This window comes from Podarcis muralis, chromosome 11 (assembly GCF_964188315.1).
Source record: "Podarcis muralis chromosome 11, rPodMur119.hap1.1, whole genome shotgun sequence".
NCBI classification, from domain to species: domain Eukaryota; kingdom Metazoa; phylum Chordata; class Lepidosauria; order Squamata; family Lacertidae; genus Podarcis; species Podarcis muralis.
In genome coordinates, this window is record NC_135665.1 from 19,783,380 (window position 1) to 19,798,038 (window position 14,659).

General features: G+C 41.7%; 1 protein-coding gene across 3 annotated transcripts in view; it reads left to right on the forward strand.

Annotated features, from left to right (window-relative positions):
• CEP120 (centrosomal protein 120) overlaps window positions 1-14,659 on the forward strand; it is a 129,199-nt gene that overhangs the window by 21,324 nt on the left and 93,216 nt on the right. For all 3 annotated transcript variants that reach the window (XM_077936098.1, XM_028748610.2, XM_077936099.1), the window contains 4 exons: window positions 1,021-1,113; window positions 1,897-2,058; window positions 3,822-3,944; window positions 6,289-6,387. In XM_077936098.1, coding sequence (XP_077792224.1) covers window positions 1,021-1,113; window positions 1,897-2,058; window positions 3,822-3,944; window positions 6,289-6,387 — 477 coding nt within the window. The remainder of the gene's footprint in view (window positions 1-1,020; window positions 1,114-1,896; window positions 2,059-3,821; window positions 3,945-6,288; window positions 6,388-14,659) is intronic.

Here is a 14,659-nt window from a genome sequence, read left to right on the forward strand (position 1 = left end):
GCATAATGAACTGTCATGATAGCTGGCAGTGGTAAAGGGTGAGGTATTTCATTAGCTGCCAGAAGAAGACCTAGACACACAGCCCATAAAACCTACACAAAAATACACAAAAATACACAAAAATACTTTAGATAACACACCTTAGAGATACCCTGGAACTGTTTACGAATTAAGCTGCAATATATTTCCTTTCGGTTGAGTTAAGATAAAGATATATAATACTGCTAGTTTTGCAGAGCAATCCTGCACTGTAATATGCCCCACTGAGTTTTACTGTCAGGTAAATGTTTATGGGATTGTGGCCTAAGTCCTGTTGAAGTCTATTAGCAGTGCAGGCTCTGATGCATAATATTTTGAATTCCACCATGTGCATAAAAATCAAGTTGTCACTTGTTTTGTGGGATTTTAAGCTCATTTTAAATCCAGTTTCTTTTGCAAGGATACAGTGTCACCCAAGAACAAATACCACGTTCAACTTAGAAAGAATTATTATTATTATTATTATTATTATTATTATTATTATTATTATTTGTCAGGGAACTGCCATCAGAGCCAGAGGGAGAGGGAGGGCTCCAGAGGGATTCCGAAGAGCGTCCCGGGAGGGAGAGAAGCAGCACATCTTCTGGGGAAGGAAATCAGTGTAACACCAGTGGAGAAGGGGGGCAGATGGGGGAATCGGCGAGGTGGCTCCAAGACTCCTCGCCGGGAACCAGTGGGGAGAGCACGGGTCCTCTGATGCCCACACCCTCCCTGCGCAGAAGGCTTCCGTGCAGAGAAAGTAGGCGGAGACTAGGCGTCAAAGAGCTTCTTTGCTGGAAGAAGTTCAAGAAACGCCCACTAACGGATTCTGCCAGCGATTGAGACAGCCACGGGCGCGTGGCTGTCCAGACAGAAAGGGTTCATTCAGGCAACCAGCCAAGGGTGGCGTTGATTTACACACAAGCAACCCCTAGAACCATTACATTATTATTATTATTATTATTATTATTATTATTATTATTTTATTTGTATACATTCTAGGTTGCAGAATATACAGTTTTGGAAGAAAAACTTCAAAAAACTTTGACTGACTTAGAGAAGCGTGAAAAGCAACTTGTTGGTGCTGAAACTGAGGTAAACATATGCAACGCAATGTTATATCTTGTACTGTGCACATATAGAAACCATTTTTAAAAAAACTCTAAAGAACCGTTCCAGTTCATCTTAGACTTGTGCTTGGATTTGGTATTTTTGCATGCTATGGAACATGGCTTTTTCTGGCGCATAGTTTTGGGGCTTTTGTGTGCATGTTTTAGTTCATTGGCAGGTTGGTGTGGATGGGGAAGGGCCGGATTTAGGTTTGATAAGGCCCTAAGCTACTGAAGGTAATGGGGGCCTTTATATGTCCAGCTGTCCTTTGTCAGCAACAATTTGTCACTGTTTTTTGTGTTGAAGATATGCTATATGGTAATTTATGGACCTAATAGGTATCTAATGCCATTTTATTTGTTTCTTATCTTACACTTTGGAAATTTGCATCCAGTTGTTTTTTTCCTTTAAAACATTTTTGGACCCCCAAGAGAGTGGAGCCCTAAGCTATAGCTTGTTTAGCTTATACGTAAATCCAGCACTGGCTAAGAGCCATGGTTTTTTGCCCTCGTAACTCCATGGATGTTGTGGAACACACTCCGCACAGCTAGGCTAAGTTTATAAAGTATTGTTATATTATTATTATTATTATTATTATTATTACTATTATTATATATTTTAAAAGTTGGTAAGAGAAATGCATGAGTGACTCGTGAGAGTAATGTCAATCGAGCGTGCTTTCTAAATGAGGCAGCGCAGGTTTACATCTGGACATCCACTGGTGCTGAAATCTCTCTCTGTGTGTCTGTGTGTGCTTTAAATTTTCAGCTCCAAAGAGCAAAGAAAGAGCTCCAAGCAGAGCATGAACGAAACCGTCAGGAGCTTCAAGATGCAATGCGGCGAGTCAAAGAAGAATGCATGCATCAGGTGGAGCTGGAAAAATCTAGGTTCAGGCAGTTGGAAGAGGACAAGATCCGCTTGCAGCAACAAGTGAGTGGAACTTAACTTTTCCAAGTTAGATACAATCAGTGCTTTTCCCCTCAAAAAATGCTTAGGGGTACTCTTATTGTGACTCAAGAAAATCACAATTTTATAGTTCAAATCAAGAAAAATAAATACAGTAAATGGACAAAAGTACAAAGATTCACAAAATGTTTAGGGGGGGGAGCACTGGATACAACTTTATATAATGGCAGAAATGGACATCGTTTTTTTTGAAAACAAGGGTGATCTTACGACCAAGTTAATTAAAGCTTTAAAATATCCTGTTCTCTTTCAATAAAAGCAAAAAAGGGAGACCAGATATTTTAATGCCACCAGCCTCGCAGATGTGTCCGTGGAGGGGATATATTGATCGAAAGGGTATTGTATTGTAACTGTATTGTCACTTTTGAATAAATGTGTTTTTTAAAAAAGTTAATTACAGCTAATTAATGAGATTAGGTAGGTAGTGCTTCCTGAGGACCCCTCAGATCTCTTTAATGCTAAGGACCAAACTATGTGCGCAGTGTATCCTTGATGCTTCTAAAATGTTCATTGACAGATTTGTGAGAATCTCCTCAGGACCAAAGGCCCTCCCATTTTTTAGAAGGGCGTTTTTGAGTTTGAACCGCTGTTTATTGGGTTTCCTTCAAGAAATCCAAGCGTCTTGGATATCCTCCATATCTTTTATTTTCTACATTTCTCTTGCTATGTTGCTAAGGAAGAATTTACTTATCATAATAATTTTAAGCTTTTTTTTTAAAAAAAAAGCTTCAGCTTTATAAATAATTTGCCTGAACAAAATACTTATTTTTTTCTCATTTATGTGTTGACTTTTTTGACTTGTCTAAGTGGTTAATAATTTTCTAAAAATCAGTTAAGAATAAGAATAATGTTCATTCACTGCATTATTGGTAGTACTGTGCAAGGCACAGGAGGAAACTGCATAAAATCAGCAGTGGGTAACTCAGAAAGGCCTGTTGGAATGAAACCAAAAAATCTCAAGTGCCCTTCTAAATCATTAAGAGAAATCTGGCAGATTTTCCAAGGAGGAATGGTGGCTGCCATCACAAAGACGTTTTTTCCCCTTGTTAATATTTGGTGTGCATAGCTCTCCCTCTCTCCCTCTCTCCCTCTCTCTCTCTCTCTCTCTCTCTGAGTGTGTGTGTGTGTGTGTGTGTGTGTGTGTGTGTGTAAAAACTATAAAGCAATGTAATATTCGGGGAACCATTTCTTAATTTTTGCCAATCTATTTGTGTGGTAGTAGGGATGCGGGTGGCGCTGTGGGTAAAAGCCTCAGCGCCTAGGGCTTGCCGATCGAAAGGTCGGCGGTTCGAATCCCCGCGGCGGGGTGCGCTCCCATTGCTCGGTCCCAGCGCCTGCCAACCTAGCAGTTCGAAAGCACCTCCGGGTGCAAGTAGATAAATAGGGACTGCTTACTAGCGGGAAGGTAAACGGCGTTTCCGTGTGCAGCTCTGGCTCGCCAGAGCAGCGATGTCACGCTGGCCACGTGACCCGGAAGTGTCTCCGGACAGCGCTGGCCCCTGGCCTCTTGAGTGAGATGGGCGCACAACCCTAGAGTCTGTCAAGACTGGCCCGTACGGGCAGGGGTACCTTTACCTTTACCTTTAGTGCTCCTTTTGTGATGCTCTTTGGAGAACCAGTTGAAGACCAGGAATCTATTGGGCACAAATGTTCCTTTCAGCTCTTTGTTGTGTTATCATCCAGGCATAAACTCATCCAACTTCTGTTTCTTCTTCTTCTTCTAACAGCTTTATGACTGGGAAAACAAGTATAAAGCTCTGGAGAAAGAGTTTCAGCAATACAAGGAACAGCAAAGCAGCAAGCCAGAAATCCGGCTGCAATCCGAAATAAGTATTCTAACTTTAGAAAAGGTATGTCTACAATTTTATCTGAAGGCTCAAAAAGAATAGCAGCATTTTACAACAGATTAAATGTAGACAGCATGAACAAGAAAAAAAAACCCATGGAATAAACTCCAAATTTAACCCAGCCACAAAATTTGCATCATAAATATAAACAAAACAAAAGAATCCTTCTGGAAGATGCTGTAGCTTTTAAGAGCTTGCCAGGGATAGGAGTTTCACATTCCTTTCCAGTTCATCTGTGGCAGTATTTTCCAGATTTCATTGTTACTGATAACTCAAGCAGAGTACACCTAAAATGAGTTTTTGATCCAAGATAAATTGTAATAAATATTCTTAGACCATTGGTTATCGAGGTACTACCACTGTTGCGTAGAAAATAATAATGGTAAGCCAAGTTAAGTGTTTGCAAATTGTTCTTAATTCATGGCAGACACCTGTCATTAGATGGACATGAACTCTAGAGACCCATCTTGTTGTATCAGTAGCTTCATTTAGACTCTTCTTACTTTTGATAGCTTGATATTTATAAATGTTGCATGTTTGACAGCACTGCGAATGTGTGTAGTTTTCAAAATTCTAATCTATGCCTTTGACTCAGAAGAGGTAACATATATCCAGTTTATGAAGAAAAGATTGGGGGATTTTCCTGATAAGCAGTTCTTTATCTCTTTTGGGGTGTGGGATTGGCAAGGGTTAGGAAAGGACTCTTAATAATAAGTTTATTATTTATACTCCACCCATCTAGCAGGGTTGCCCCAGCCAGTCTTGTGAAAGAATGCAGATTTTAAGCTACAGTGGTACCTCGCAAGACAAATGCCTCGCAAGACAAAAAACTCGCTAGACAAAAGGGGTTTTTGTTTTTTGAGCTGCTTCGCAAGACGATTTTCCCTATGGGCTTGCTTCGCAAGACGGAAACGTCTTGCAAGTTTGTTTCCTTTTTCTTAACACCGTTAATACAGTTGCGACTTGACTTCGAGGAGCAACTCATAGAACGTGGTGTGGTAGCCTTTTTTGAGGTTTTTTAAGACTTTGGTGATTTTTGAAGCTTTTCCAAAACTTTCCCGACACCGTGCTTTGCAAGACGAAAAAAATCGCAGGACGACAAAACTCGTGGAACGAATTAATTTCGTCTTGCGAGGCACCACTGTACTGTCTCAAATTCCCAGGCAATAGCTTCAGACTTCATTTTATTGCCCCAGATCTGGTTCCCACAAACATCAGTTTGGACAGTCATATATATTCAATGCATGTATAAGATGCTGCCTTTAAAAAAAAACAACCTGTGTTACGATGTGATAGAACAACAACCAAAGAAATGAGGACTCTTTGTTCACTAGCCGTTAACCATTAGGATGTCCATACATATGTCCTTGCTTACTCACTCACTAACAGGGTTAGTGGAACTGTACCATTGTAGCCAAAGGCCAGAGACCATGGGAGTCCAGTAACATCTGATGAGCCACAGCTCCTCACTCCGGCATCTAGAACAGTGTTTCCCAAACTTGGGTCTCCAGCTGTTTTTGGACTACAACTCCCATCATCTCTAGCTCGCAAGATCAGTGGTCAGGGATGCTGGGAATTATAGTCCAAAAACAGCTGGAGACCCAAGTTTGGGAATCACTGATCTAGAAGAAGGTTCTACTTTTTCTCAAGCCTCTGTACAGAGCTTGCAGCTTCGGACATCCAATTCTAACCAAGGACATGGAGTTGGCCTGAATATTACTCCTCAAATCATACTTCCAGATCCTACAGGATTCAGAACTCCCCAACAGAATAATTTTATTTTTCATAGCTGAAGTAGAAGCAGTTTACAAGTCCTCCTGGCCTGGCCATGCGTAAGAAGACGAGTTAAAGGGGAAACATTTTCTGCTGCTTTTGAGGGAGCGTGAGTTGTTTAATGCAGAGACATGATCTTTCAAACTGAAGACTTAAAAGGTGCAATCTAACCAAACTCAGAGGCGCACATTAGCTAGAATTTCAAGGATCAGGCATGCCAAGTCTTGCATCATCAATTAAGCTGAAATATGAACAGCGAGTGATTTTTATATAAAAATGAATGCTATCTTTGAGTCCTTTGAAGATGTTTAAAAATGGTTTACATGAACTGTTTAGATGAACTGTCTCAGACTGCAGACTAATCCAGTTTTGCTTTGTTGAACAATAAAAATAAGGCTAATGCTTAAACGAGGATATTCTTGTGCGCCACAGTATTTACATCAAATTGTGTTACTGCTTTAGAAGTTACATGCTATACTAAACTATTTTTGTAATACAAGTTTTGTATATTCAATTGCATAAAGATTATTCCTACGGTTATAGTGTTTGTTGATAGAACTCTGCTCTTTATTAGGGGGACCTTGAAAGGAAGTTGGAATCGGCGACCAAGGCAAAACTACACTACAAGCAGCAATGGGCGCGAGCGCTGAAGGAACTAGCAAGGCTTAAACAGGTGTGTAACATATAAGATAAATCAGTGGTGGGGAACTTAAAGCCCAGGGCCAGAATGTGGCCCTCCAATGTTCTCTGACCCTTGAAATTCTCATGAGAACAAGAAGAGGAAGTTGCTGTATACAGTGGTACCTCGGGTTAAGTACTTAATTCATTCCAGTGGTCCATTCTTAACCTGAAACTGTTCTTAACCTGAAGCACCACTTTAGCTAATGGGGCCTCCTGCTGCCGCCGCACTGCCGGAGCACAATTTCTGTTCTCATCTTGAAGCAAAGTACTTAACCCGAGGTACTATTTCTGGGTTAGCGGAGTCTGTAACCTGAAGCGTCTGTAACCTGAAGCGTATGTAACCCGAGGTACCACTGTACATTAGTGAAGCCAAATCTGCCTTGCTGCGGTGTGCCTACTTAGGAGACCTAACTGGAGAGATTAGTGTTTATCAAGGATGCTTGTAAAGATCTTTCACCGTTTGAGAGAAAAACAATAGCTGTCTCACCTGCTGGCATCTTTTGCAGCCCACAAAAACCAGAGAGGATACTGTGATATTTACACACTTGGAAAATTGTGGCCTAGATGTGCATTTTGCCTGGAGAAAGTAGTTTCTCTTGAGTATGAAGTACCGTATTTTTTGCTCTATAAGACTCTTTCCCTCCTAAAAAGTAAGGGGAAATGTGTGTGCGTCTTATGGAGGGAATGCAGGCTGCGCAGCTATCCCAGAAGCCAGAACAGCAAGAGGGATTGCTGCTTTCACTGCACAGCGATCCCTCTTGCTGTTCTGGCTTCTGAGATTCAGAATATTTTTTTTCTTGTTTTCCTCCTCCAAAAACTAGGTGCGTCTTGTGGTCTGGTGCGTCTTATAGCGCGAAAAATATGGTGCATCACACACATTGCCACGTTCATTGCTCAACAACCTTGCTCAGTGACATCAGTATTTCCACACTGTATATTTTAATTTGAGATTAAGAGGTAATGAGTTGGGCCAGTTCACGGTCTCCTAAACCAAAGCCCAGTGGGCCAGAATTGGCATTCATTGATGATGCATCTTAATTGATGATTTCCCTACAAATCCCTGCGTTATTTGAAGCACCCGCAGCCTGCCTTCAGATATGGAGCCAGTTCTCCGGATCACGGTCAGAGGCTGTGTTACTGTTTTTGATGTTCTATGATTGGCTATAGCAGGAGTGGGCAATCTTTTTGGTTCATGGGCCAAATTTGACAGGTGGGCGGGGGCTGTCTACCTGTCAGTCATCTGACTTCAGAAATGATTTGGGAGGCTGCTTTGAAGTCCCAAAGTTGGGATTTCAAAGCACAAAGCAGGCAACAAAAAAAGTCAACCTTTGAAATGAAGTGTTGTCGTCGTCGTTGAAATTAGCACCTTGCTGCTTGCTATGTGCTTTGGAAGTGCAGTCAAACTGAGCAGGTTTGGGTGCTCTCCCACACACCCGGACCAAGTAGCATTGCCCTCCTTTTCCTGATGTGAGGTGAGAGAAATCTTGCTTAGTGCTGGGTTTCAGTATGTGAGAGGTTTTCTTGCAGATAGCTTTTGCATGCACCTGGACCAAGCCGCATCCCCCTTCTTGGGGAATGGGCAATCCTGCTTAGCACTGGATTTCTGCTTTATCAATGCTTCAAACAGCTGGTTGTCAGGCCCTTTGAAAGCCACGCGAGGGGGCTTTAGTGAAGCCCTGTCCTTTTGGCCTAGCACCGCCCTTATTCATATGACATCTGGAGTAGAGTGGGCAGGTGTCATTTGCCCAAACCGTCCTCATATGCCAAATGAGAAAGCCTAGCAGACCAAGACTGACCCATGGACTGGAACTTCCCCACCCATTTCTTGAAAATAAAATAAAAAAGGTTTCCCGAAAAACGCGATGAGGCCATTTCCAAAAGTTAACAAATGCCTGAATGAAAACTTAGATTATACTTCTCAGTGCTTTTTCCCTTTGAAATAAGACTGTTAAAGCTTGTTTAGATCACGTCAAACATTTAACCTTCCTTTGTGCATCTGTGCTAAAGCTAAACTGAAACCCTTTTAAATGAACTGGTCGAAAGAATCCTCCATTGTGTTTTGACTATAAAATTACAAATTTAGAGGCCTTGAGGAATGTTAAGTCTGCTTAAGTTCTGATGATTTGTGTTATTTTTTGTTTAAGTTGGATTAATACCATGTTAATTTCACATTGGTTCTGGTGAATAGCTATGGGGTTGTAATTTGTGCCAGAAACTTGTCACACCAGAGCTCTCTGGAGAACTATACAAAACATTTATGTTGTGAGAATTAGACGCAAAAAGCCGTATCTTGGATTGTTAATAAATGTTAATGACAAAACCCAGCTGGCAAGCCTTTGGAAAGGCGATCAAATGCTTTGTGGCCATTGCCAGAGAAGTGTTTAAACAGATTTCCATTAATCAAAAATAGAAAGTATAGTCAAGCTGTGAATTATAGAATCATGTAAAGCATTCAAGTATTTAGCATAATGCCCCTTTATTCCATGCGATCTTAGTTTAAATATTAGCCCTCTGTTCCTTTTCCTCAGAGCAGGTAACAGTCCTCTTTCAATGCAAAAACTAAAATATAAAATATAGAAATGCACAACTATTAGCAATTAGCTATTAAAACACAATATAGTAACAGTGTGTTATTTCTGGAATCACCTAGTGATTAATAAAAATGGTGGTCAACTAAATATGCGATGGAGAAAGGCTTTTCTTTTCTTTTTTTGAGGTGATGGGAAAGACTCGTACACTGTGCTACATAAGAGCTGTACGAATGAAGATGATGAGGATCTCAAAATATCTGGAGGCAGAAATATTGCCCCAATATTTTTTGTGCTAACACAAGGGGATTTCCCTATGCTCCTAATCTCGCTGTTCCCAGATCTTCTCCAGAGTGTTAGAAGAACCCACAGAATAGGTTTAGGGGAAAACAGGGGAGGACAGGGAGAGGATGTTGCAATGCACAAGGATAAATCCTTATGCTAACAGAACATTCACCTACGTTGAATATAACTCATGCTTCCCATGGTCCTAGGTTTGAGGAAAGAAAGCACAGCCAGTAAGAGAACTGTTACACATGGAGAGAGGAGTCTCATGGCAAGAAGATCTGTTTATTGTTGCCATTCTCTTCCCTCTGATCAGAGACATGGCGCTTTCTTAGCATGTGCTGCCTTAATACTTAATCCCTGACAGTTGCATAGAAGTAATGCAGCTGCTCTATTCTGCATTAAACCCATAGCTGGGGAATGGATGGAAGCTGGCCATAGGGCATTGGAATGCAGGATATTCTGATCCACATGTGAAGGTTACCTACGACAGGGATAAAATAGGAAGGCAGGCTGGTGGTTGTATCCCTTCTTCCAGTCCCCCGTTGCCAAAGTTCTAATACTTTAGCCGAAAGACTGTGGCTCTTGAAGGGCCAGCTCCTTGGGCTGCAGACGAGCATTCTGCCTTTTCTTGGCCTCTTGCCTGGCACATTCCCTGTGCCATTGGGCAAGTGTAAAGGTAAAGGGACCCCTGACCATTAGGTCCAGTCGTGGCCGACTCTTGGGTTGCGGCTCTCATCTCTCTTTATTGGCCGAGGGAGCCGTCATACAGCTTCCGGCTCATGTGGCCAGCATGACTAAGCCGCTTCTGGCGAACCAGAGCAGCGCACAGAAACGCCGTTTACCTTCCCGCCAGAGTGGTACCTATTTATCTACTTGCACTTTGAGGTGCTTTCGAACTGCTAGGTTGGCAGGAGCAGGGACCGAGCAACGGGAGCTCACCCCGTTACAGGGATTCGAACCACCGACTTTTTGATCGGCAAGTCCTAGGCTCTGTGGTTTAACCCACAGCGCCACCCGTGTCATTGGGCAAGTGTAGTAGCCTACAAAGCAGCTGATTCCTCAGAGAAGGGCTAAGTAGATGGGGTCTGTGTAGGTCCCAGCTCGGGCTCTAAGCCACCAGTCTCTGAAACCCCACCATTAGGAGCCTGTCTGATTCTCCAGGCAGTTAAGCAGTCTCAGACTGCTAACTCCTGCACTAAACCAGAAGCTGGGACACAGGTAATATGAGATCGGGTGGCTTCAGGAAGGACTTTCCTAGAGAACTGGGCTTCAAGGAAGGGTGTGATAGGGTTTTTTTGGGGGGGGGGGTAGGCATGGAAAGCTTAACAAAACATTTGAAAACTTATTTGTGTAATCCTACCACTTCAGTATGAAAGACATGAATTGTTGATTAATACTCCATTCTGACCATCTATCTCTTCATCCCCCCCCAAAAAACGTTTCCAAACGCAATAGCTTTCTCATCCGCCACCTCCCATCAATTTCCATCATATTTTAAAGTACCAAAACTGTATTGGTACGATCTGCCTAATGGCAGTAAGATAAAATGTGCCGTGAAATAGGCACACATGATTCACTCTTGCTTCAGCTGAGAATAAAAGTTGAATGATGGCCTCTTGCCATAATATAAAACTATTTCCTTCCATGTAGGAATTAAGATTATTTCCTTCCACGAGTGTTTCACATTTGTCAGATGGCACATTGTTGATCCTACATCATTGTAGGGGGACCTGTGGCTTTCCAGATGCTGTTGGATGTGAGGGATGTCTGGTCTAGAGCACCACGGGTTTCTACTCCCCACCCCACCCCCCAATGACCTACATGCTTGTTACTGCACGGAAGTGTCTTCCATTGAGGAATTGTATAATATGTGAGGTGGTAAAAGTTAAAGGGACCCCTGACCATTAGGTCCAGTCGTGGCCGACTCTGGGGTTGCAGCGCTCATCTCACTTTACTGGCCAAGGGAGTTTGCATACAGCTGCTGGGTCATGTGGCCAGCATGACTAAGCCGCATCTGGCGAACCAGAGCAGCGCAAGGAAACACCTTCCCGCCAGAGTGGTACCTATTTATCTACTTGAACTTGACGTGCTTTCGAACTGCTAGGTTGGCAGGAGCAGGGACCGAGCAACGGGAGCTCACCCCGTTGCAGGGATTCGAACTGCCGACCTTCTGATCGGCAAGTCCTAGGCTCAGTGGTTTAACCCACAACGCCACCTGCATCCCTATGTGAGGTGGACATACTTGCAAGAACTTAAGCCAAATAATCACTTTGTTAGTTGCTAAGGTGCTACAAGACTCATTGCTTTCTTTGCTGCAACAGACTAATGAAACTGTAATGTACATCCTTAGATGAGCACCAAAGTCCACTGCTATTTTGTGCCCTAGGCAAACTCTTGAGTCCTTTCCCCCTCTTCACTCTGCACATTCTCAGAGGAAGTGTGTTTTCTGTTTGCCCTGCTTCCTCCAGGAGTTGAGGGCTACCTCAAATTAAGCCAGGGTGGGGGAGATCCAGGCAGGAGACCCCCCCCCGTGGCACCTCTATGACACGTCCTCTGAAAGACCCCCACCTTGTTTTCCTGCAACCTCCAAGCACCCTAAAAATTTTGCCTCCATAGGCAGCTGTGTAGTTCGCCTAGTGATAAGACTGGCTTTGCCAAAGTCTGCCTAAAGTCAAGACTTTATGAGGGAATTTCAAAAGTCGAAAGAGAGCAAATACATATTTTGATATACCGATTTACATTTTAGCTTGAATTTTTGACAATAAGATTACCGACGCTTGTAAATCTGAGAAGTCCAAAATTGGAGAACTGTAGCAATGTTGCAATGCAGTTGTAACTAGAAAGAATGTTGCAATTCAGCTTTTGGTGATTACAAAGGGATCTGTCTGGATTTCGAATGTTTCTGTAAAAACTCAAAAGTATGTGCATTTGAGATAAGTGGTTATTAGAGAGTTTAAGTCTTACCATTTTTGTAGTCTGTGTGGATTTGTTCACAGCAAAACTAGTGCATTTGTTTTAAACAAACACAGACTTTATTGGCTGACACTGGCTCTATCTTGTCCAGCCTCCTGCTTATCCTCTCAAGGTAATTAATGTGATTAATTTACAAGTAATTTAGCCAAGGAGAGGATGTAAATCTTTGCTTTAAAAAACAGTTAGAAGTCCGAGCCTCGGTTAAAAACTGTGTCTTGAAACCATCCAGACCCTCCTACTGAGTTGTCAGCTCTGGGTTATTTTCAGAAAACTGGAGTTGAGTTCCTTCGCTTCAGTCGTACGTTTTTTCCCACAGACTTGCTTGGTATGTACAAGTGGGAGAGTGAATTGTAGCCGCTATTTAGCCATTGTTTAGTCTAGTGTGTGTATGTCTACATCTTCCCTCTGGATTTATAAGCTGCTATGACAAAATAAAGATTGTTCTCCTTTGATTGAAGAGCCTCTTAGCTATAGCACCTGGCAGAATGCAAGGGTTATTTTGTAGATTGATTAAAAAAAATTAGTGATTTACTAATTTTTTAATATTGGTGATTTACTATTTATTTATTTATTACATTTGTTGCTGTTGTAGAACTTGGAGGCCAAGAGTTTAGACAGTATTGATTTGTTTATTGGGAGTAGCATAGAATCATGGATTTGTAGAGTTAGAAGGTCCAATTCCATGCCCTGAAGAAATCACAGTCAAAAAAACCAACCTGATAGATGGCCATTCAAACTCTGCTTAAAAACATCCAATAAAGGAGAGTCCATCAGCTTCGAAGGTAGTCCATTCCACTGTTGAACAGCTCTCACCATGTTCATATGGCGTCTCCTTGTAATTTGACATTAAGGATTACAAAGTTCCCTTTCTATGTTAAGTATTTTTTGTCAGTGGCTGCTATTGGAAAATAATTCCTTGCCCTCTGAGATTTTCTTCTGCGCTGGACATGAGAGAGTTGTGATCAACAACTCCAGTATCTTGGTTGTGCCTTCCTCCTGGGAAATGCAGACACAGAACTCAACTTCTTCGCATGCCAACAGTTCTTCCCACTCTTCAGAACTGCTATAAAATGACGAGAGTAGTTTTTAGCTTTTGCATCTGAAAATAGGAGAAAAGATCATAAATTTCAGCTCTTCATGAGGTGGCTATTAGTAAGGAAAATGATTCTCAATGGAGGATTTTATGTGCCTCTCCAAAGAATCTAGATAAGTATACTTGGACTATATAGGTGTTTGGTTTGTGAACAGCAATGTACCCTTGCTATTCAGATATAACAGACTCCAGAGAACCTAGAGCAGTAGATAAATATTTTCTATCAATATGTGGTTAACATAATCAAGGTAATTACTTACTAATGGGATCATTGAAATTGCTCTCAAGGGGTCATTAGACACACACTCTCTGTGCTGGGACTGTATGGAAGTAAACTATTACGACACACTTTTTGTATTTCTGTAGGTCTAAATACAGTATGAGGTTGCTGAAGGATGACTTGATTATTGTAGTTGTCTAGACGTGTGAAATCCAAGCTGCTTGAAGCTTAAGTGATCTGAGGATCAGTTCAATAATACGTTGCAGGTGGTGCCAGGATGCCCCTTCTGAACTGTTTACTACTTTGCTGGTACCCTAAAAACAGTGGTGCTTCATAGACATTCAGGCTAGCTAGTTGCCTCCGAATGAGGCCAAGTATGGCTGGAAAGATAAAAGATAATTGCTTTTGTTTCTGGCGTTTTTGATCTGTTATATATTGGTTTTATGGTTCTCTTTTGTAGGATACCTTGAAAACCTAGATTAATAAAATTATGTTATTTTCTTTTTCTTTTAAATTGTTCTTTTAAAAAAGACAGGAAATTCACAACATAAAAGGACACCTAATAGTTTATACTGAAAGGCCTGGGCAAATGAAAAGAGCCTTTCTGGGGAAAGTGCTCCATAACCAGGGTGCCACAACAGAGGAGGCTCTTCCCCTGCAATCCACTGTCTGCACCGCAGAAGATTCAGGGATTTGGTGAAGGGCCTCTGTGAATTATCCTATAACTTGGACATTTTCATGTAGAATAAGGCAGTCCTTATGGTACATGGATCCCAAGCAGTTTTATTTAATGTATTTATTCAAATTATACAAATATTTATATACTGCTGTATCATAAAGATACATCGCAGCGGTTTACGACAATATAAAGCATGAAACCGAGCAGTGAAATCATTAAAAAAGATCAAAGATACTTGAGGGCAAGGAGAACTGTACAACTTGCATGAAGCAGACAAGAATGTTTAAAGATTAATTTCAGATGGCATGCTTTTCAGTAATCTTACATAACCATTACAGCAAAACACTGGTGCTACATTCCATGGAAGTCCATTGTATGAGGCTGAGGTATCTAAGGGAAGTTTGAATGAAGCAGCTCCCATTTCAATACCAAACATGGATAAAGAATCTTTTCTACCCCAAATTCGACTGGCAAACAGTTCCA